Genomic DNA, 20,812 nt, shown 5'->3' with positions numbered 1-20,812 from the left:
CATTGCTAGCTGATCCCAGAGTCCACTCCTTCCACTCCGGGAAGTCCCTACCAATCGAGTGGAGTAGATACAAGAGATAAAATCCTCTTGCAATCCCAGGACAGCGGTGGGATTCAACGGGGGACTCCAAGACTCCTCCGGAGGACTGCCGATCTGCACTTGGTCCCCTGATCCCCAAAAGAAGCCCGGGAAGTTGACAGAGCTGCCGCCTGCATTACTCCTATTTGCTACAAGAGGAAACTGAGGCCCGGAGTCTTGAGGCTAGTGAAGGACAGAGCGGGGCTCCAGTTAAGGTCTTCTACTTTCAAATCTTCTCTCTACTCTTTCCTGGGAGCAGTTGTGAGTTGGTGGCCAAAATAATGTAGACCACGGAATCAACATCTTTTTTTTTTTTATTGCGGTAAAATACACATAACATCAAACTTACCATTTTAACCATTTTGAAGTGTACAGTTCTTGGCTTTAAGCGCACTCACGGTGTCGTGCAACCATTGCCACCATCCAGAACACATTTCACCTTCTCAAACTCAAACTCTGCCCCTGTCGAACACTAACGGAAAGAGAAGACTCCCCGAGTTTCTATGGCAATGTAATGTCAGCAACCTACATTCTTGCGACTGGTTTCCAGAAACTGCTGTTTAAGGGCAAGTTGGTACGGGTTGGTAATCCTGTTTTCAAGCTCTTGTTGCTGTTTTGTTTATCCATTCATCAAATAATTACTGAGCGCCGAACTAGGTTGGGGACCGTGCCAGGCACTGGGGCATATTATGCGGGCAAGACAGGAACGGTGCCGGCCTGACGCTTGGTAACCAAACAATGCTGTGGGTGCCCCTGAGAGAAACTTCTCATTGAGGACACCGGTGAAAGTAGACTGCTGGGTGGGGGAGGTAGGAGGATATATTTGGGGACAAACTGAAAATGACCACCCTGAGGATATGACCCAGGGAAGGGTCTAAAGCTCTCGAATTATCTGCTTTGAAGCCACTGACTATTTCTGATGGCAACGTGGGATTGGTTTTTGACTTTTGAAAAACTTGAATCCAGCCTTAAAACATGAGGAAGTCCTGTCACACACCACCACATGGATGATCCTTGAGGATATTATGCTAACTGAAATAAGCCAGTCGCAAAAAGACAGTACTGCAAGGTTCCACTTATAAGAGGTATCTAAAGTTGTCTAAGTCCCAGAGACAGAAAGTAGAATGGTGGGACACCTGGGTGGCTCAGTCGGTTAAGCGTCTGCCTTCAGCTCAGGTCATGATCCCGGAGTCCTTGGATCGAGCCCCACGTCTGGCTCCCTGCTCAGTGGAGAGGCTGCTTCTCCCTTGGCCTGCTGCTCCCCTTGCTTGTGCTTGATCTCTCTGACAAATAAATAAACTCTTAAAAAAAAAAAGTAGAATGGTGGCTGCCAGGGGATTGGGAGGGGGAGGGGAAGGGGGAGGGGGGTTCTTGTACAATGGGCATAGAGTTCAGTTTTGCAAGATGAAAAAGTTCTGGAGATCTCTTGCACAACCATGTGCATATAGACTATGATACTGTATGTAGGCTTTAAAATGGTTAAAATGGTAAATTTTATGTTACATGATGTTTTAGCCACAATTAAAAAAAAAAAAAAAAAGTCTAGCCCTGCAGCTGGCTACACAGGGACTCAACAGATAATTGCTGACAGCCAAAAACAAAAAGCAAAAAACCTTGAGGTCTCAAATCCTGGCCTCATGTTTTTCCTGCACATTTTAGATATGGGGTTTGGGAATGGTTGGTTGCTTGCGTCCTTTTTGCCTTTCTAGTGTGTGCGATTTAAGATATCCCTGGGAAAATCCAAGTCAAGACTTTTTTGGAAAGTCACCCAACCGGCATCACCCCTTTGACGGAGTAGTCTGTCCATCTGACACTGACTTTGAATCTGTCAACTCTGGACCAAGGTCGGCCTCGCATGTCTACGGCTTCAGAGGGTAAGAGCAGGCCTGCTTCAAACAGCAGCCACTGGGGTGCCTGGGTGGCGCAGTCGTTAAGCGTCTGCCTTTGGCTCAGGGCGTGATCCGAGTCCTGGGATCGAGCCCCACATCAGGCTCCTCGGCTGGAAGCCTGCTTCTCCCTCTCCCACTCCCCCTGCTTGTGTTCCCTCTCTTGCTGGCTGTCTCTCTCACTGTCAAATAAATAAATAAAATCTTAAAAAAAAAAAAAACAGCAGCCACTAACACCTGGGGGGCCCTTTTCAGTTAACAGAATGCCCCCACTATGTTCACTTCATTTTGGCCACCATCTCCTCTTAACCAACTTTCTGGTCTCTTCTCCACACCGCTTGTGGGGTTCGTTTGCAGAACTGAAACCTTAGTTAAGGTTTGTTGAGGTTTGTTTTTAAAAATTGGCTGTTCCCACCCACATTCCCTTGTGATATAAATAGAAACGAAAAGAGGTTTAATTAGCAAAGCAAGACATTCGAGCTATGTCTACTTGATCCTTGAAAAGGAAATCTAAGAGGTTCTTGCTATCACTTTTTCAATCCTATATAAGGGAGGTCAGTAAGGTAGCAAAAGCACATCTGTTTTGTGCTCTTTCAACTCTTTTTCCTGGTTCTTCTTGGGGGAAAAATCTATAACAGTAAGTAGCTGGTGGACCTACAAGACCCCAGACTCTTCTTTCCTACATGCGCTCATATTAGATTGGTGCATGCTGGGCTCAGATTTCTCTTTCTCCATGGACTTGACATCTGAAGGGAGTCTCTTTGATCTCTGGTAGATGGGCTTTCCATATCTCTGATTCCCATCCTTCAGGATAGAGATCGTCTTTTCCACAGAAGGTCTCCAAGTAGCCCAAGCTGTGTGCAATTGGCAACATTGCATTTTCAGTGTATGAAAATACCATCGCATTTGTAACATGGTTTACTTCTGGATGCCTATGTAAGCGATCGATCGTGCAAATATCATTTTTATAAGAAAGTGGAATCAAGTCATTCTCTAAGCTGTAGTTTTAAATTTTGTCTTTGAAGAATATTCAGGAGAAGGCGCTGAGACAAAAGGGGCTGGAATCTTTTCAGTGTATGGTTTGTATGTGGCTCTCCTGTCCCATCACTTAATACAATACCACGCTTATCACATTGAACAATTCCCCACAAACGCACAGCTTCAGTGGGCCTAGGAGGGCGTAGTACCCCTAGATCTGCGTCTTCCTGCTTGCCATTGACCACGTCTCATTTATTCTGTGCGACCAGGAGGAAAATGAGCATCACAGACGTCCTTAGCGCCGACGACATTGCCGCAGCCCTGCAGGAGTGCCAAGGTAAAGGGCAGTGGGGCAGGGGTGGGTGATTCCCACCTGTTCACACGTCCAGCAAAGCTGCGAAGATTAAAACCTGAACTTTGCTGAAAATTCAGGGGATCAGAGAGTAAAACTGTTACCAACGAAATAGCTACAATTATAGAGCATAGGATTCCCTTGCTGTAAGGGGAAAGAAACTTACTAGAAGTGAAAAAAGAAACATGTGGATACCATGTAGCCTGTTTGAATGCAAGACTGCATTTCGCCCAGCCGATCAGATCAGCCCTGCCGGAGTCCCAGACACACAGTCTGTACAAAGGGAAGGGGGAGGCACAGAGGAGAGAGTGGGGGGATACACAAAAGGACAGGGTGGGGAAGGAGACAGGAGATCTATCACAAAGACTCCCAGTCTTGGCTGCCTCGAAATCTTGCACTAGTCACAGCCCTCTTCGTCTTTCTCTTTTCTTTCTTTCTTTTTTTTCTTTTTTGAGAGAGAGAGACAGAGCAGGGGACAGGGACAGAGGGAGAAGGAGAGAGAGAATCCTAAGCAGGTGCCATGCCCAGCAGAGCACAACGCAGGGATCGATCTCACGACCCCAAGATCATGACCTGAGCTGAAATCAAGAGTCAGATGCTTAACCGACTGAGCCACTCAGGAGCCCTGTATTTCTTAAAAACTGAGAATAGAGCATCCCTGTAGCCCGATGATATCATGAGGAGGGGTTCTGATAACCTATGGTTTCGGCCCATGGGCCCAAATACAGAATGTGACCTGATGAGCCTCCGAATAACCCTCTCTTTGTCCTTTAGACCCAGATACTTTCGAACCCCAAAAATTCTTCCAGACATCGGGCCTCTCCAAGATGTCGGCCAGTCAGGTGAAGGATGTTTTTCGGTTCATAGACAATGACCAGAGTGGATATCTGGATGAAGAAGAGCTTAAGTGAGTTTTGGCCTGAGCCTGTATGGCGCCCTCCATGTTGCTGTGTGGGTTGGGAGCCGCGGACGCCAGTTTGGTCCGTAGGTCTTCAGTGGCCAGCGTTGACACTGGTTGCTCACCAGAGCCCCATGAGAGGGAAGACCGTGAGTCAGTGGGCCGCACATCTGTCCTTGTGAAGCACTGGACACAGGCACTGAAGATTATCGGTGCAAAAATTCATTCACTGTAGGTTTTTTCTTTGGCAAACGGACTTAGCAACAAAACTCTGAAAAAAACTTTAATTTTTAAAAATTTATTTCTTTTATTCGTTTGAGAGAGCGTGAGCCTGAGCAGGGGGGAGGGTCAGACAGAGCAGCAGGCTCCCCGCTGAGCCGGGAGCCCGATGCAAGACTCGATCCCAGGACCCTGGGGTCATGACCTGAGCCAGAGGCAGACGCTTAACCGACTGAGCCACCCAGGTGCCCGTCTGGGAAAAAAAACAAACAACTTTTAAAAACAAAATGCCCACCAGTAGTTTCTACAAGGAAGGCGAGTGTGGCTTGTGAAGACCAGAATAGCGCCGTGGCCAGGAACAGGTGGTTTGCTTCAACAGAAAAAGGGTAAGCACAGAGACACGTGGTCTTCCAGAAAATTGCCATCAATCTTGGTTGTCCTGCAGGTTTTTCCTCCAGAAGTTCGAGAGTGGTGCTAGAGAGCTGACTGAGTCAGAGACCAAGTCCTTGATGGCCGCTGCAGATAATGACGGAGATGGGAAAATTGGAGCCGACGGTATGTTCACGCCTGTACCCAGCACAAAAGAATTGAGCTCTGGAAGCAATCCGGGGGGACTTGGGCCCTGAGATCAGGCAGACGTGGTTAGTGAAAAGCCCCCTCTCTTAACCTTGAACTTCAGTCTGCTCATCTGTAAAATGGGCCTTCTGCGAGGATACCAACAATGTATGTAGAGACTAGTGTGATGCCTGGAGATGTACCGTGGCAGCTGGTCCTTGAGTCACTGTCTATGACCCAGAAAATACCCTTCTCCTGAGCTGGGGACTAGCGGTGGCCTGGCTAATGATCTGCAAGACACCCTCAGGCATCACAGAAGTAGTGTAAGGAATTTCCACCACTGGCCTTTGAGCCCTTCTGAATAAGGGAAGGATTGACGTGCTCAAGTGTGTCTCGTATCAAAATGTCTATAGACTTGAAGAGGAAAGCCTCTTAGCCTTCAAGGGTTTACATAAACACGTTTCATTAGACATTAGACCACCGAATGGACAATATTAGAGAGTAGATCAAGCACCACGTATGGAGTCTTTTGTGTGCAGAACCCTATATTCAAATTTTAGTATGGGTGCATGGCTGTAGGATTATTTTCACCCGCTCAGTTATGTGGCTTAGATGTTTTTTAGCTACACTGCGCATGCCGCCTGCATGCCGCCTCGGGAGAATTTATGCGTGGTCTTTGTGGTGTGACTATGTGGAAATTAACAACTCCTGTTTAGATCCCCCTTTTAAAAACCCATCCAAAATTAAACCACTATAACTTACTGCACAGTAGTTAAGGTAACTTCTATAAATAGCTCAGAAAAATAGTTTAGGTAAGAGAAGATTGATTTATTTAAATCTAACCACAAAAAAATTGCAGATAAAGTGTACCAATAAATATAAAGTGAAACCCCGGTTTTCCATTTCAATCAGTCACATGTGCTTGTGTTTATCATTATCACCATTGTCTTTTAGTAATATAAACTCTTGGGGGCAAGGTTAGAGTTCATCAGAGAAAAGTGAGTTCCGAGGCCCACCCTATGAATTGTTCCCTACATCTGCACAACATAGCTTCTGAAAAGAGGAAGAAAACCGCCCATCTCTGTCTTAAAGTAGCTAGACAGGGAGCTGAGCGATCCCAGATTTTAAGAGGCTATTATACCAAACCCGTGCATTGTCAGAGAGCAACAGCTGGGCTCACACGTTCTAATACAGGGGGCTCTACTGCAAAGCTGAAGATGTCTGTTCGATTATGCAGGAAGATGGACACTATGGACCATCTCAATCTGCAGTCAGTGACTCATGTTTTCCCTTCCTTTTGTGCCCTTGGAGGGGGCCAAGCCCATCATCTGACAATCTGTTTCCTCTCCTCTTCAGAACTCCCACTGGTCACAACATGTCTGTAAAAATACCCAGCCATCTCCACTGATGCTTTCTCCCCTCTTCTGTTCTAGAATTCCAGGAAATGGTGCATTCTTAAAAGCCCCAGGCTGTGGAGATAGAGACAGTCAGCCGGAAGGCCTCCAAAGCCCCAGGAATGGGAAACCCCACTTCCTCCCCCTAATTTATTTATTCATCCCCCCCCCCCAGTGCTTCTGCAATTGCTCCCTGTTTTAGCAAGATAATAAGGCAGTCATTCATGAATTTTCGGTGGTCAGTAGGCCCTGATGACTCCTGTAAGGCCCTCGGCAGACAATGCCTTTAAAATTCACCCAATAAAGATATGTTTCTGGTCATCTGCTAATGTGTGGGTGTGTTGTTGTTTTTCTCAGCAAGGCACAGGGATGAAAGCAATTTGGGGCTTTTACAAGGGGGTTTTCAGAAAGATTTCTGGTCCTATCAAGTACTAAGCCAGCCAGAGTGGAGTGTGCCAGCAAACAGAGAAAACAGGTTGGGAAAAAAAAAAGTCACAAACGAATGGCACTGTCAGACTGGCATTTTCCCAGGAAGTTATCAGAGTCTGAAAGTAATATGAAGAAATTTATAATGAGCATAAAATCATCCTTGCCTATGCATTAGATGGCCATAAGAGAGATTGAAAAGCCAATAGTACAGGACAGAAAAAAGTAGGAGCTGCAGTGGCCCCAAAGCTAAGGAAGCTTGCTCTGGCAGATGGGCACAAACAGACCCATTTTCAAGCTTGCCTTTTTTTTTTTCTTAGAAAAACAAGCTATCTGAGACTTGCCTGCTCTGACCCAACCTCCCGCCACCTCCCCCCTTCTCTTTCTCAGTCTTCACGTTCCTGGCTCTCCTTAAATACCACCTGAGCCAATTACACCGAGAATTGCCTTCACTTGGGAAGTGAGCCTCGCGGTCCTGTTAGAGTTTTCATGGGGGGGTGGGGCGATTTCAAGCCGGGAAACTCTCGCGAGGCTGATGTCCAGGTGGCAGTTTCAAGGTGTTGTCTCTGGCTGACCCCAAGAGTCAAGGACTCCAGGGGGGAACTGAGGCATCTTTCTGGGAGCCTGCTGAAAGGCTCACACCTTTCACTCCACACCCAGGCTCCTAAGGCCCTGGGCTGTCCTGGATTGCTTCCTTCACCCTTAAGTAGCTCAGTGACTTTCAAACCCCTGTTTTCTGGAGGGCCGTGTTAGGGCAGCTTTTCAACATGCGGGGTGTATATGACAAGGGGGCCCTTAGGTGACTTTAGAGGGTCAGGGGTCAACGTTTTTATTTTAATAACCATGATTTTAATATGCATTTGGAAAAAAATCAACTAGCACAAACACGTGATTGCAATATTATCGTGTTCGAGTGAGGCCAAGGGGAATATCAGACGTTTCAAAGCGCATCCATTTGAAGAACAATGTCAAGTAATATTTGAGATGGTATCTGAAGCGACAAATCCCATAAAGGGCACTCCCATTCCCCCCTCGTGCCCCAGCCTTCCTGGCAGGAATCGGGCCAGGTCCTCCCCACCTCAGCTTCCCTCCCTCCGTGTGTGCAAATGTCTCCCAGGTGCCTCTGTGAATCGTTCAAAATAAAGACAGCAGGAGGGCCTTTCTGACCAACACTGACAAGCTTGGAGCCTTGACTCTTCAGACAACCCACGTGTTGCCTTCACCTCCACGGATACTCTGATCCTTCTGTTATCTCAAGGCTCCCCATTAGCTTTTCCCAGCCAATGGTTCTTTATCTCCAGTTACAGCTCTAAATACCTCAAAGTGAGTCTGCCCCACTTTTTCCGGGGGGCTCTGGCCACCATACGCCTCAGAGAAGCCAAGTGGATGATGATGTCTTAAAATAAGGTCAGGAGCTTTTGACCAAGCAACCCATTGGAGCTGCAAAGGCAACATCGCCCTAATCTCAGCGAAGATCGTCAGTTTCTCTTATTTCTTTTCCGTCACTCGGGAGGGCATCTGTCTAGGGATAATGCCTGGAGGGGTTATATGGAGCACCCAGGGGACACTGTCATTAGGTCATACTGATGTCCTGTCTTGGGGAGGATGCTTGAAGAAGACGGATATCTACAAAAAGGATAGATGGCCACAAATTTTCCACAGATAGGATTATGGTCAGTTATCCATGAATTTAATTCATTCTGCTGCTTCAAAATGACAAGTCCCATCCTGTTTGCCCACGTCAGGTACATGGCTTTTATACTGTTCCAACCCAGTTTTAGGCACTTAATTTCAGAGTCGCTCTCAATAGCCAACAAGTAGCAATCAAAAGGAGCCCTCTCTCTGTATTTAACACCCCAAAAGTGTCAGGTGGTATGCTGACGTGAAACAGTCTTGTCTTTACTCATAACAATTTTAAGTTACGTTGTCTGGCTATTTGAGCGTGCTGGCGGTGGGCGGGCGGCACGTAACTCCGTCCCTGAAGGCAGGTAATGATAACTCTGGGCATTTGAATATATTTGTTCATTAGCACTTTTTGTTTTTCTAAGTTTAAATTTTGCAGGGACGTTAGCATTTCCAAATCTTTGGTAAGTATAATTCGAAAACAAAATGTTTTCGAAAATTACTCGAGTTCAGTCATTATACAAACTTGGTACGAAGTAATTCATTTCTAAATGAGTCTTACTCAGTATGTACCTCACCAAAGAGAGAAAGGGCACATAAAATGTTAACACCGGTTATCTCCATCTGGAAGGATTACAGAACAGTGTGATAAGACCGAGGCCTTTGAAGAAACGGAGCATAGTAACTAGAGAAATGAAAAACAGATGTAAAATCTACCCGATTTTTGTCACTAGGCCAAAGTAACAATTTCGATCTTAAAATTTAACTTTCATGCCAGAGATGTATCCCACACTCAAATGAATGAAAGCCCAGCATGCTATTCTGTTCCTGAAATTTCTACTCCTTTCTTTGGACTCGTTTGTATTTTTACATACTGAGGAAAAAATTTAAATATAACATATCCAGAGTCGAAGCAAAACTGGAAAAAATCCTGAAATTGTAACCGTCTGGAAAAGAAATTGACCAGAGTGGAAACAACTTTACTTTTGTGCTTGATTTCTCGATTTTTAACTAACTTGCCGATGACATCCTACCTCAGACGGGGATGTTCTCAGCAGTGCAGTGTTGTATTTTGGCTTTGACCTGAGGGCCTAGAGTTCATGATAGGTTATAGAAGTCTGTTTTTCCTACTTGCTTATAAAATAGGGCTGCGGCAGTGGCTTTAATTTGAGCTATTTTTACCTGTAATTTTGACTTATAGTTTGGTAGTTTATAATTTAATGGGATGTGATCTGAAAGCCAGTTTCCTGAATGTGTTTCATTGTTGACGCTAATAAGAATTATTAAAATACTTTAAACACTATTGGGTATTTTGCTGCAGCGTCCACACATTATGAAATATTGACATTAATTTTTAAATATATAGGTTTTCTTTTTTTTCTTTTTCTTTTTTAAATATTTTATTTATTTATTTGACAGAGATAGAGACAGCCAGCGAGAGAGGGAACACAAGCAGGGGGAGTGGGAGAGGAAGAAGCAGGCTCCTAGCGGAAGAGCCTGATGTGGGGCTCAATCCCATAACGTGGGATCATGCCCTGAGCCGAAGGCAGACGCTTAACCGCTGTGCCACCCAGGCGCCCCTAAATATATAGGTTTTCACCCAAGTTATTCCCAGCTCGAAAACAAAACACAGAAAAATGGCAAAGATGTGAAGTTCTGTCTGTTCACGTTGACAAACTGCATAGTTAATTCTGTGTGACGATGCAGTTTAATTTTGTGTAATGAGTACTCAGGAATCCAGTTTCAAGCAAAAACCTATCTTATATCTCTCCTGCTGATGTGAAGGTATGGTATTACTTTGCAAACACTTAAGACGACAGATGAAATTGGAATCACGAGGCTCGTTTCCACCTGGCCTGTTAACTTATTCACTGGGAAGACTACTCATTTACATGAGGTTTTAACTGGTTTCCAAAAGTCAACGTTTTTCGGGTAAGGAGTAGATTTTGACATCGTTTTCCTAGGAGTTTTACGATGAAGGTAAACGCATTCAAATCCTTGAATTATTTTGGGGTGATAAAATATATTTCAACAACAAGAAACACCTGCGTCCCTACCCCCTCACTTTATCAAATCTTGACACTGCTCGTGTGGCATTTTTGTGATATGTCAAACTTGCTTGGGCTGTAGGTTCCCGGTCTTAGGTGGGCCTGAGATTTGGGGGTGGGGGGGAGTGAAGCAACAGCCATTGTTCTTATGCTCTGAAACTCAGCATGGGGGGGGGTGTCATTTATCTGCCGGCTTCCCTCCTTGGTGTGGGGTCCTTCTTCAGCCCCCAGCTCCAGGTATGTCTTTCCTGCTCTGACAAAGTACACCAGCCTTTCCTGGTGGAGCCCCCGGCAGCAGGGCTGGAGGCAGGGAAGATCTCCTGTACGTTCCAGTCTGTCCTCGCTCTCCCCCATTCTTCCTGTCCCCACTTCCCTTCCTGACTGCAGACTTCAAACTTCAGCATCGAAGAAGGCAGTAGCCTTACAGACACTGTTATGTCTCTCATTAGCACCCAATACCTGTAGAAAAGACAGATCCCTACAGGTATCTCCTGTTTTTCAAAAGCTCAAGTTACATCACTTCACTTTTACAAAAAAACCTACCTTATTAGTACCTGTTCACTAAACGAAAGGAATCAATTTCACCTTTATAAAAAAGTGGGGGTGCGGGGAGAAACAGCATTCAGCATCAGTTTTGTGGTGAGAGCAGTGACAGAGACAGGACAGATCTTATTTCTCTTATAACTGAAAGTTTGTACCCTTTCACCAGCCTCTCCCTGTTTCGCCCCCCTCCCAAATCCCTGGCAGCCACCTTGTACTCTGTTTCTATGAGGTTTGGTTTTGTTTTCTAAGATTCCATCTATAAGGGATACCACACGGTATTTTCTGGCTTATTTCACTTAGCAGAATGCCCGGTAGGTTCATCCAATGTTGTCCTGAACAGCAGGGTTTTTTTTTTTCTCATGGTTGAATAATATTCGATCCTACACATATAAACCATATTTTGTTTATTCCTTCCTCCATCGACACTCAGGTTGTTTCCATACCTTGGCTATTGAGAATAATGCTACAGTGAAGACGGAGTGCAGATATCTCTTCTAGATAATGATTTTGTTTCCCTTGGATACACTGCCAGAAGTGGGACTGCTGGATCATATGGTAATTCTATTTTTAATTTTTCTGAGTACCCTCCATACTGTTTTTCATAGTGGCTGTACCAATTTACATTCCCACCATCAGTGCACAAGTGCTCCCTCTTCTCCATGTTCTGGCTAGCACTTTTCTTTCGTCCTTTTGGAAAACTGACCTAACAGGTGTGAGGCGATACCGGATTGTGGCTTTGATTTGCATTTCCCTGACGATGATTGATGTCGAGTGTCTTTTCATGTACCCATTGACCCTTCTCTTTGGACATATGTCTTTTAGAGTCCTTTGCCCATTTTTTAATTGGGTTACTTGGTTTTTTCTTTTATTAAGTTGCATGAGTTCCTTGTTATTTTTTATATTAACCTTTATCAGATGTGTGGTTTGCAAATATTTTCTCCCATTCCATAGGTTGCCTTTCCATTTTATTGATGGTTTTCTTTGCTGTGCAGAAGCGTTTTAGTTTGATTTACTCCCAACTGCTTATTTTTGCTTTTGTTGCCTTTGCTTTTGGTGTCAAGTCTAAAAAATCATTGCTGACATCAATGTCAAGGAGCTTACCCAGGTTTTCTCCTAGGAGTTTTACTGTGTCAGTCTTTACATTCAAGTTAAGTTTTAATTTTGCATTCAAGTCTCTAATCCATATTGAGTTGACTTTTGTGTATGATATAAAACAGAGATCTAGTTTAATTCTTTTGCATGGGGCTATCCTGCTTCCCCAACACCATTTATTGAAGAGGCCATCCTTTCCCTGTTGCATATTCCTGGCTCCTTTGTCTTAAGTTAACTGACCATATATGCATGGGTTTATGTCTGGGCTCTCAATTCTGTTCCATTTGATCCATGTGTCTGTTTTTATGTCAGTACTATAGTGTTTTGATTATTATTACTTGGTAACATCATTTGAAACAAACTTTGAAATACATTTTAAATGCTTTAATTGCTCTATACAGATTTTCTATTTCTTCGTTATTCAGTCTTGGTAAGTTATATGTTTCTAGCAACGTCTCCATTTCTCCTATGTTATCTAATTGGTTGATAATTATCCACAGTAGTTTCTTACGACCTTTATTATTTGTGTTATCAGTTGTCATGTCTCCTCTTTCACCTCTGATTTTGTGTCTTTTTTTCTCAGTCTAGCTAAAGGTTTGTCAATCTTGTTTATCTTTTCAAAAACCTACCTCCTCGTTTCATTGACCTTTTCTGGTGGTCTTTTTAGTCTCTGTTTCATTTATTTCCAATCTGATCCTTGTTTTTTCTCCCTTTTTCCTACTAAATTTGGGCTTAGTTTGTTCTTATTCCTTGAGGTATAAACTTAGGTTATTTGAGATTTTCTCTTTTTTTAAAATAGATTTTATTTATTTGAGAGTGCACAAGTGAGTGCATGAGCAGGGAAGAGGGGCAGAGGGAGAGGGAGAAGCAGACACCCTGCTGAGCAGGGAGCCCGATCCCAGGACCCTAGGATCATGATCTGAGCTGAAGGCAGATGCTTAAACCAACTGAGCCACTGAGGCGCCCCTCTTTTTTTTTTTTTTTTTTTTTTTGTCCTTAATAGAGGCATTTATCTCTATACACTTCCCTCTTGGAATTACTTTTGCTGCACGCAGTAGTTTTGCTCTGTTGTTCTCATTTCCATTTGTCTCAAGATGCTTTTTATTTCCATCTTTTTAAGATTTATTTGTTTTAGAGAGACAGAGAGAGTGTGCACACACACGTGCGTGCGAGCAGGGAGTGGGGGAGAGGCAGAGAGGGTCCTCAAGCTGACTCCCTGCTGAACTCAGAGCCCAACATGGGGCTTGATCTCATGACCTTGAGATCATGACCTGAGCTGAAATCAAGAGACACTCAACCAACTGAGCCACCCAGGTGCCCCTCATTTCCATTTTTATTTCTCCTTTGACCCATTGGTTCCTCAGGAGAATGTTGTTTAGTCTCCACATATTTGTGAGTTTTCCAGTTTTCTTTTTGTTGCCGATATCTAGCTTCAGGTCATTTGTGGTCAGAAAAGGTGCTTGATAGGATTTCAATCTCATTAAAATTTGCTAAGACTTATTTTGTGTTCTAACATGATCTATCACGGACAATTTGTTGTGTGTGCTTGAGAAGAATGGGAATTCTGCTGCTGTTGGGTGGTATGTTCTGTAAATGTTTGTTGGGGCCGTTTGGTCTACCTTGTGGTTTAAGTTGGATGTTTCCTTCTTGATGATATTCTGGTGGGAGGAGAGCTCTCTCTGCACTGAGCCCAGGTGTATAGCCACTCGAGGGCGCTCCTGTCCTATTTAAAACCTGCTTTTTGCTATGGTGCGGTGGGGCTCACGAATGCCTGCTGGCTATCAGAGCCAGGTAATTTGGGGCCCAGCCCATGGGTGGTGACTGTAAATGTCGGCACGTTACATGTGCGGACAAGCGTCTTCCAGGGAGATACTGGGCACCTGGTTTTATTCTTCAAGTGAACCAGAGGGGAGAATCGGGTGTAGTGCCAACCAGCTATTTCGGGCTCCAGAAGGGATTGCAGCCAGTCCCTACATGTGTGCTAAATTAGAAGCCAGACCCTCAGGCAGCAGCTTGTAAAGTATACAGTCAAATTCCTTCCAGGGAAAGACTGACAGGCATTTTGCCTGCTCCCTCTCTACTGAGCTTTGAGGGGATCGCCATGGTGAGTGCTCACGTGCCCATTAAGAACTACTTCTTTGCTATAGTCTTGAGGGTCTAAAAAGTGCAAGTCTCCTTGGCATTCAAAGTCAGGTGTTTTGGAGATAGGGCTGTGAGTTGGAGTCTTAAAAATTGGGGTGCTAGATGTACAATCCAAACCCAGAGAGAGTCTAGGAGTTGAGGGTTCCCTCCTCATTGTATGATGCTGTGCGCGGGTGGGGGATGGGGCGAAACCATGTCTCAGCCTTTCCTACCCATTTTGATCTGGGTATTTCCTCATCCGACTGATGTGTAGGAGTCACTCAGCTTGTTTCTGGATTTCTCTCAGAAGGAACTGCGCTACGTGTAGCTGTACATTCAGTGTATTTGTGGGAGGAAGGATGTTCAGGAGCCTTCTGTATCACCACCCCCAGCTTCACAAGGAAGCAACTACACATCCTCTCTATTCTGAAGTCTCCCAAAACATCTGAGTGTCTATCAATACCACTCCTCTCACATCGCACCCATGCACACCCTCAGACTGGGAGAGAGAGGGATGCCTCAACGTCTAAGCTTTCTTGCTTCCTTGGCTTTTGAAACTTAAAAGGCACTTTGATTTCTGGGGTTTTGTTTCATTTTGGTTTTGCATCATCTCTTTCCTGTGGCAATTAATTCAATTGATTGAATGGGTGCAGAGGAGGCAAAGTATACAAGGAGGTAGAAGTGTGCTGGGGAGAAAGCTTGACTACTATAAAGTGCTCTTGCACCACGTTTGTATAGTACTTTGTGCTTTACGAAGCGTTTTCATTCGGATCATCTAGTTAATTCTGCAATAACCCTGTGAGGCAGATACTAACTTTATTCTGCCAAGGAGGGAAACTGAGATTAAAGAAGGTAAGTGCTTAGTCAAAGGTCATTCAGCTGATAAATGGCAAAACCAGAACTAAAAATTCAGGTGTTCCAACTTCAGCCCTGGGCTCTTTCTTCTTTTCGAGAAGTATTTACTCAGAGACAAAGGAGAGACTTGTTTAACCTGAAGTTTTCAAACACTGTCCTTGGAGTCACATGGTCCTGGGCAGGTGCTTTAGGGTCCCCAAGGGAGATGGGAATGGTGGGTAGCACCTGGAAAAAGCCAGAAGAAGGAACTCTTAGACCTCAGTAGATCATAGATGGTAGCTCTGCACCTATTTCATGTATTAGAACTCCCCCATAGACTTTTTGGGGATAAAAGAGAGAAGAGAGGAGAGGGGATTCTGCTATCTTAAAATATTTTTAAATTATTGCTTTACTACCAAAACTAGTGGAGAATTTCATGCACCTGAGCAAGTTAGTTGGGAAAGTCTTTCAAGAGCAAGTAATGATAACCATTTGTTGAATAATGATCAAGTGCTGGGCACTATATGTACAATTCATAGTCCCAATTAATTCTTAAAGCACAGTTTCTACTAGGTAAGCATTTACTATTAGTCATTTTACAAATATGAACTAGAGGCCGGAGAAAGTCTAGGTAATCGGTCCAAGGTTTAGGGCTAGGTAAGTACCCAGATCCGTCTCACGTCCAAATTCCTATGCATCTCCTCCCTAAACACGAACGTCTGTTCTGCCAGGCTGAATAAGAGGTCCTGTTTCTAAACTTCATGTGACAAATGAGGCAACCTAAACCAAGATCGTCGTGAGTTTGGCCAAGCGGTCGGCTGCAAGGGTTTGAACTCCCAATACGAGAAGCTAGAAATAACGAGCTGTTCCAACCATGCCACAATCCACAGAGCTCAAAACCAAGTGACTCCTCAAAGCTAAGAAAGGGCAATGGCCCTGCTCGCCAAGGTGTGGGATCGGGCACTCCGCGGGGAACGCCACACTCTGGTCCCGCTTTGACCACATACGCCTCGCTGAGCCCAGCGCCTTCCCATCTGTGCGCAATCTTCCTCCCGGGAGCCACAGGTGTAGGGGTAAGGCGCAAACCCCATCGGTTTGGTTTGATCCAGCGGCCACCTGAGGTCACTCAAACAGGGATCAAGAAAACCCATATACGCCAGGAGGGACCCTGTAGATGATGGAAGTGGGCAAATCGCCCAGCTGAACGCACATCACGCAGGGCCTTCCTTTGCATCTCCACTCTCCCTTCTAGAAAAACAAAACAAAAACTATGCCCGTTCTATTTTTCTTTAAATACGCAGTCCTCGCTTCAGCCATGACAGATATCTGGGAGCAACCACACAGTTTCACTTTCACCTTCACACCTGCCAGAGAAACAAACGGGAACGAACCCTCTCGGGCGCTAGCCAGAAGGGGACGCTGGGCTGCGGGTTCTTTTTCCGGGCCGGCGGCGACCACTTCCGGGGCGACGGCGAGCGAGGCGGAAGTGCGGTCTCCTCAGGGCAGCTGTCTCTGGGCGGGCAGAGGGAGGCTCCCGAGGCGGGGGCCGGGCCGGGATGGCGGCAGCGGCGGCCGGGGCTGGGGCCGGGGCGGCCCAGGAGAAGCAGTTCCCGCCGGCGCTGCTGAGCTTCTTCATCTACAACCCGCGCTTCGGGCCGCGCGAGGGTGAGGTACGCGGAGCGGGGCCGCGCGCCGGTGTCAGCCGACGGTCGGAGGAGGGCCCGAGGGCGGGGGCGGCCAGGCGGCCGGCGACGGGCCCGGAGAGCTGGGGCGCGTCCGGGAGGGGACACCGCGCAGCACCTGTCACTCCCCTCCTCGGGCGGCATTTACGAGGCTTTGTGCCAGGTCTGCGCCCGGGCCAGGGAATAAGTGGGGGGCCAGACAACGCCGGCAGGGTCTCTCTCGGGTCCGGGATCGAAGCCAGTGTATTGAATGAAGGCTCAGCAGGCTAATTATTCCTCCTCACGGGCTGAGTCTTTTTGCGCCAATCCTGGGTGACTAAAATGGAGCTTATGTTTTTGTTCCTGGAAGTCTCCGTCTAGAAGCGTGGATCGAGAGTGCTGGACTGTAACCCTGAAATAACGCAAGCTTGGAGGACCCTAGGAAAGTTTTTTCCGAACTGATAAATAAATTCCAGGGATGGGGTTTTTGTTTGTTTTATAGGTGGGGACGGTGACTTCCTCCAAGGATGTCCGGTTCTGTTGGCAGCAGATCACGGTCCTTTCAGAGGCTGTCAGTCCAAATACGCGTGAACCTGCTGAGTTTTACTCGCCGGGAGGCGTACGTGTACGCACGTGCGCACACGCTTATTTCTTACAACGTTGGTGTTTTGAGCAGGAGGAAAGAAATTAGCATGAGGAAAGAAACCGTAAGATCGAGTTTTCAGAATAATTGTCTAGTGCGCCTCCAGATGACATGTGACAGCAATATCACAGTTGCCTTCCAGGCTGATGAGCGTTGTTGACAGACGGAGGGGAAGATAATTCTTGATTTTCTTAAAAGGCTTTTTTGTTTCGTTTTGCCGCTAACCTGTGTGACGTGAGAGGTTGACGTTAAACAGCATTTTCAATAGGCGAGATGGGGAAAAAAATGCTTCTATTAATGTGATTCTGTTTCTTCATACTTTAGGAGGAAAATAAAATTTTGTTTTACCATCCAAATGAAGTAGAAAAGAATGAGAAAATTAGAAATGTTGGATTATGTGAAGCTATTGTACAGTTTACAAGGTAACGCCTTTAAATGTGCTTTTTCAGAGCTCAGTGGATTTTTACAACTCATACAACTTGGAGGACTGTCCCCAACATATTCTTTTTCAACCTTTTTAGGACCTTTAGTCCATCAAAACCTGCAAAGTCTTTACATACACAGAAGAATAGACAGTTCTTCAATGAACCAGAAGAGAATTTCTGGATGGTCATGGTATTTACGTACACAGCACATCTTTTTGCATTTGTGTAGTGAAGTCACGGGTGATCTTTACTGTTAGGACTGACTTTAGGAAAGTCCTCTAGCTATTGCAAAATAAAATTACAATAAAGTTGGTTGCAGTTTTAAAATCGAACTCCTATTCAGCGTATTTGTTCTTGGGGCTGTTTTAAGAAGTTGTGTTTTTGGTGTTGTGACATGTATAAATTTCTTCATTTAAGGGAAGATTAAAAACTTATACAGTGGGTCATTGTGTAATTTTGTTTTATCAAAATTGTGTAGGTTGTTCGGAATCCTATAATTGAAAAGCAAAGTAAAGATGGAAAACCAATTGTTGAATACCAAGAGGAGGAGTTGTTGGTAATGTGTCATTTTTCATTTCCTATTTCTAGAAAATGTATTATTGAATATGTTGAGTGACTTGGTCAAATTTAAGCTATGTCACTTTGGCAGAAGATTCTCAGGATATACATCATGAAATTTCATGTCTATTTACATTAGCACTATTGTGTAAAAATGTATATCTTACTAATGCCTTCTAATCATCTGTTAAAAGCCCTCCTAAAATTGGGCTTACTGGTTCATAACTGAATTTGAACACATCTGATAGCACACAACTGTCTGGGTCCAAGCTTATAAGCATTAGACTGTGTTGCCCAGAGTTATTGTGTATTGGCTATGCCATGGACTTTTCCCCGTTGTTGAGATGTATGTTTTTGTGTTTGCAGGACAAGGTTTATAGTTCCGTGCTACAGCAGTGCTACAGCATGTACAAGGTAAGCATGGTGTTCTTGAATTGAGTCTAGCCAGTTACCCCTGTTGACAGGAATTGTTTAAAAATCTTAATTCTTTGATGACTGTATGGTGACTACGTCTCTGTATTAGGGGAGGAAATAATGGGGCCTTTGAAACAGCACTGAGATTTATGTATACCCTTATTCACTGAGTATCGGGTCTTTCTCTAGTCTCAGCCTTGTACTAGGAACGTATCCCCGTTGGTAAACAAGAGAGTCCATGTGCTTGAGGAAAAGGCATACTGCAGATATTTGTATGATTTAAGACATCTGGCGATATTATTTATGTGAAGTGAAGCTTAGGAGTTGAGATTTAAAAAAAATTCAGGGCACCTGGGTGGCTCAGTTGGTTCATTGTCCGACTCGGCTCCGGTGTTGATCTCAGGGTCGTGAGCTCAAGCCCAGTGTTGGTCTCTACATTGAGCGGGAAACCTACTTAAAAAAACATGCTCCAAGGGATTAGGTGATTCCATAGAAATATCAGTTAACAAAGTGTTGATTTTTTGTGATTTATTTTATAATTCAGGCTTTCTCATGTAAATATTTTCTGTGTTTAGAAGTAATGGAGGGAATTAAATAAGCTGAATTAATCTAAAAGGAAAAAAGAATTTGTTATACAGGCAAATCGAAGGGCATAAGAAATTGACTTTTTAAAAAACTTTTACATTATTAGCTTTTTAATGGTACATTTCTGAGGGCCATGGAAGATGGAGGTGTCAAGCTCCTAAAAGAAAGATTAGAGAAATTCTTCCATCGGGTAAGTATTTTGAATTTTATTTATAATCTTAGTAGTCTTCAAACAGACTTTTAGAAATACACATACAAGTTTGTTTCTTATTGACAAAAAACTTAGGACTTGAAAGTGACAAAGAAACTAAGATACATTGTGGCAAAACCAGAACAGGGAGAAAACTCCCTTCCATTCTTGAGTCTTTCTGTAACCTTCTGTGCGGGATCAGAGCCTCCTGCCCTTTGTGTGCACCCCTACATCATCCCAGAGACACCTTTTGGCTTCATCCTGGTTCTGCCTGTGTCTGTCTGTGTGGGCTTGCTCAAAAGCGAACTTACTGCATGGTGATTGGTTAATTAGCCGAATTTAAACTCTTTAGCTGAGTCCTACATTCTTATGGATTGATTATTGTTCACTAAACCGAGTATTGCTTAATCTGTATTGATGCAAGGTAAAATGTTTTGCCATGATAGTGGTTATTTGTGAGATTTTTCCCAAATGATAGATGAATGTGCCAATATAGTTGTCCCTCTGTTATACTGTCGGTTAAATTTTATATAGCTTATCTCTGGTAGAATTCAGGTTAGCTTTTAGGAAATAATTCTCTATTTCTTTTCCCTAGACTACCTTTGATCTGCTTTTGAATTTTCATTTTTACGAATTACTTTTGTTTCCTGTTTGTTCCTGCACTTTAATGACCATAATTAATTATTCTCATGCTGTCTCCTAATTCCTGTTCTTGCTTCATTACTCTCCTGTCTATCAACAACTGACTACCTGTCCTTTCAATGTTATTTTAGAAGATGGCACTGTCTGTCCGTGATATCATTGTATAGATCCCTAATGAGATTAGTATAATTTGAGGAGTACGCATATAAGGAATTAAATACCTCAAAGAGATAAGACGATCCTGAATAATTATTAATGACTTGTGTTTGAACTTTATATTTTGAAATTGGGCACTGATTTCACATCCAGTTAGCTGTGGCTCACCTGCTTACTGGTCTTATCAGTGTGCTAGTATGTAATCGTACCATAAATTGACGAATTTTTCTCAGCTGTCAGAGTGCTATAGTCCATGTACTCTTAGTAAGTTTAATGCCTTATTTTTTCCTACAGTACTTGCAAACGTTGCATTTGCAGTCATGTGATCTTCTTGACATTTTTGGTGGAATCAGCTTCTTCCCATTGGATAAAATGACTTATTTGAAAATCCAGTCCTTTATTAATAGAATGGAGGAAAGCCTGAGTATAGTCAAATACACTGCCTTTCTCTATAACGATCAACTAATCTGGTATGTACACCCTAAGGCTTG

At 44.2% G+C, this 20,812-nt stretch overlaps 2 protein-coding genes across 3 annotated transcripts in view; both read left to right on the top strand.

Annotated features, from left to right (window-relative positions):
- The first annotated feature begins 3,218 nt into the window (after window positions 1–3,218).
- Window positions 3,219–6,568, top strand: LOC123802590 (oncomodulin). The gene is made up of 4 exons (XM_045813427.2): window positions 3,219–3,279; window positions 4,069–4,201; window positions 4,857–4,966; window positions 6,400–6,568. The coding sequence occupies exons 1-4, from the start codon at window positions 3,219–3,221 to the stop codon at window positions 6,423–6,425; spliced, it is 330 nt and encodes a 109-aa protein (XP_045669383.1). The 3' UTR covers window positions 6,426–6,568.
- A 9,944-nt stretch (window positions 6,569–16,512) lies between these two features.
- CCZ1 (CCZ1 vacuolar protein trafficking and biogenesis associated) overlaps window positions 16,513–20,812 on the top strand; it is a 29,211-nt gene continuing 24,911 nt past the window's right edge. The window contains exons 1-7 of one of the 2 annotated variants that reach the window (XM_087867278.1): window positions 16,513–16,717; window positions 17,676–17,773; window positions 17,873–17,966; window positions 18,255–18,332; window positions 18,701–18,748; window positions 19,440–19,523; window positions 20,616–20,791. In XM_087867278.1, the coding sequence (XP_087723404.1) occupies window positions 16,604–16,717; window positions 17,676–17,773; window positions 17,873–17,966; window positions 18,255–18,332; window positions 18,701–18,748; window positions 19,440–19,523; window positions 20,616–20,791 (692 nt within the window). In that variant the 5' untranslated portion in view covers window positions 16,513–16,603. The remainder of the gene's footprint in view (window positions 16,718–17,675; window positions 17,774–17,872; window positions 17,967–18,254; window positions 18,333–18,700; window positions 18,749–19,439; window positions 19,524–20,615; window positions 20,792–20,812) is intronic. The other variant, XM_045813315.2, reaches the window with a different exon arrangement.

The sequence above is a fragment of the Ursus americanus genome, chromosome 2, assembly GCF_024610735.1.
Source record: "Ursus americanus isolate L20-20 chromosome 2, mUrsAme1.1.p, whole genome shotgun sequence".
NCBI lineage: Eukaryota > Metazoa > Chordata > Mammalia > Carnivora > Ursidae > Ursus > Ursus americanus.
The sequence above is the reverse complement of the archived record's forward strand: the minus strand, read 5'-3'. Positions and strand labels throughout refer to the sequence as shown.

Coding starts and splice junctions, on each gene's coding strand:
- LOC123802590 (XM_045813427.2), top strand. CDS start 3,219: ATGAGCATCACAGACGTCCTTAGCGCCGACGACATTGCCGCAGCCCTG. Junction 4,202..4,856: donor CTGGATGAAGAAGAGCTTAA/GTGAGTTTTGGC, acceptor GTTGTCCTGCAG/GTTTTTCCTCCAGAAGTTCG. Junction 4,967..6,399: donor TGGGAAAATTGGAGCCGACG/GTATGTTCACGC, acceptor CTTCTGTTCTAG/AATTCCAGGAAATGGTGCAT.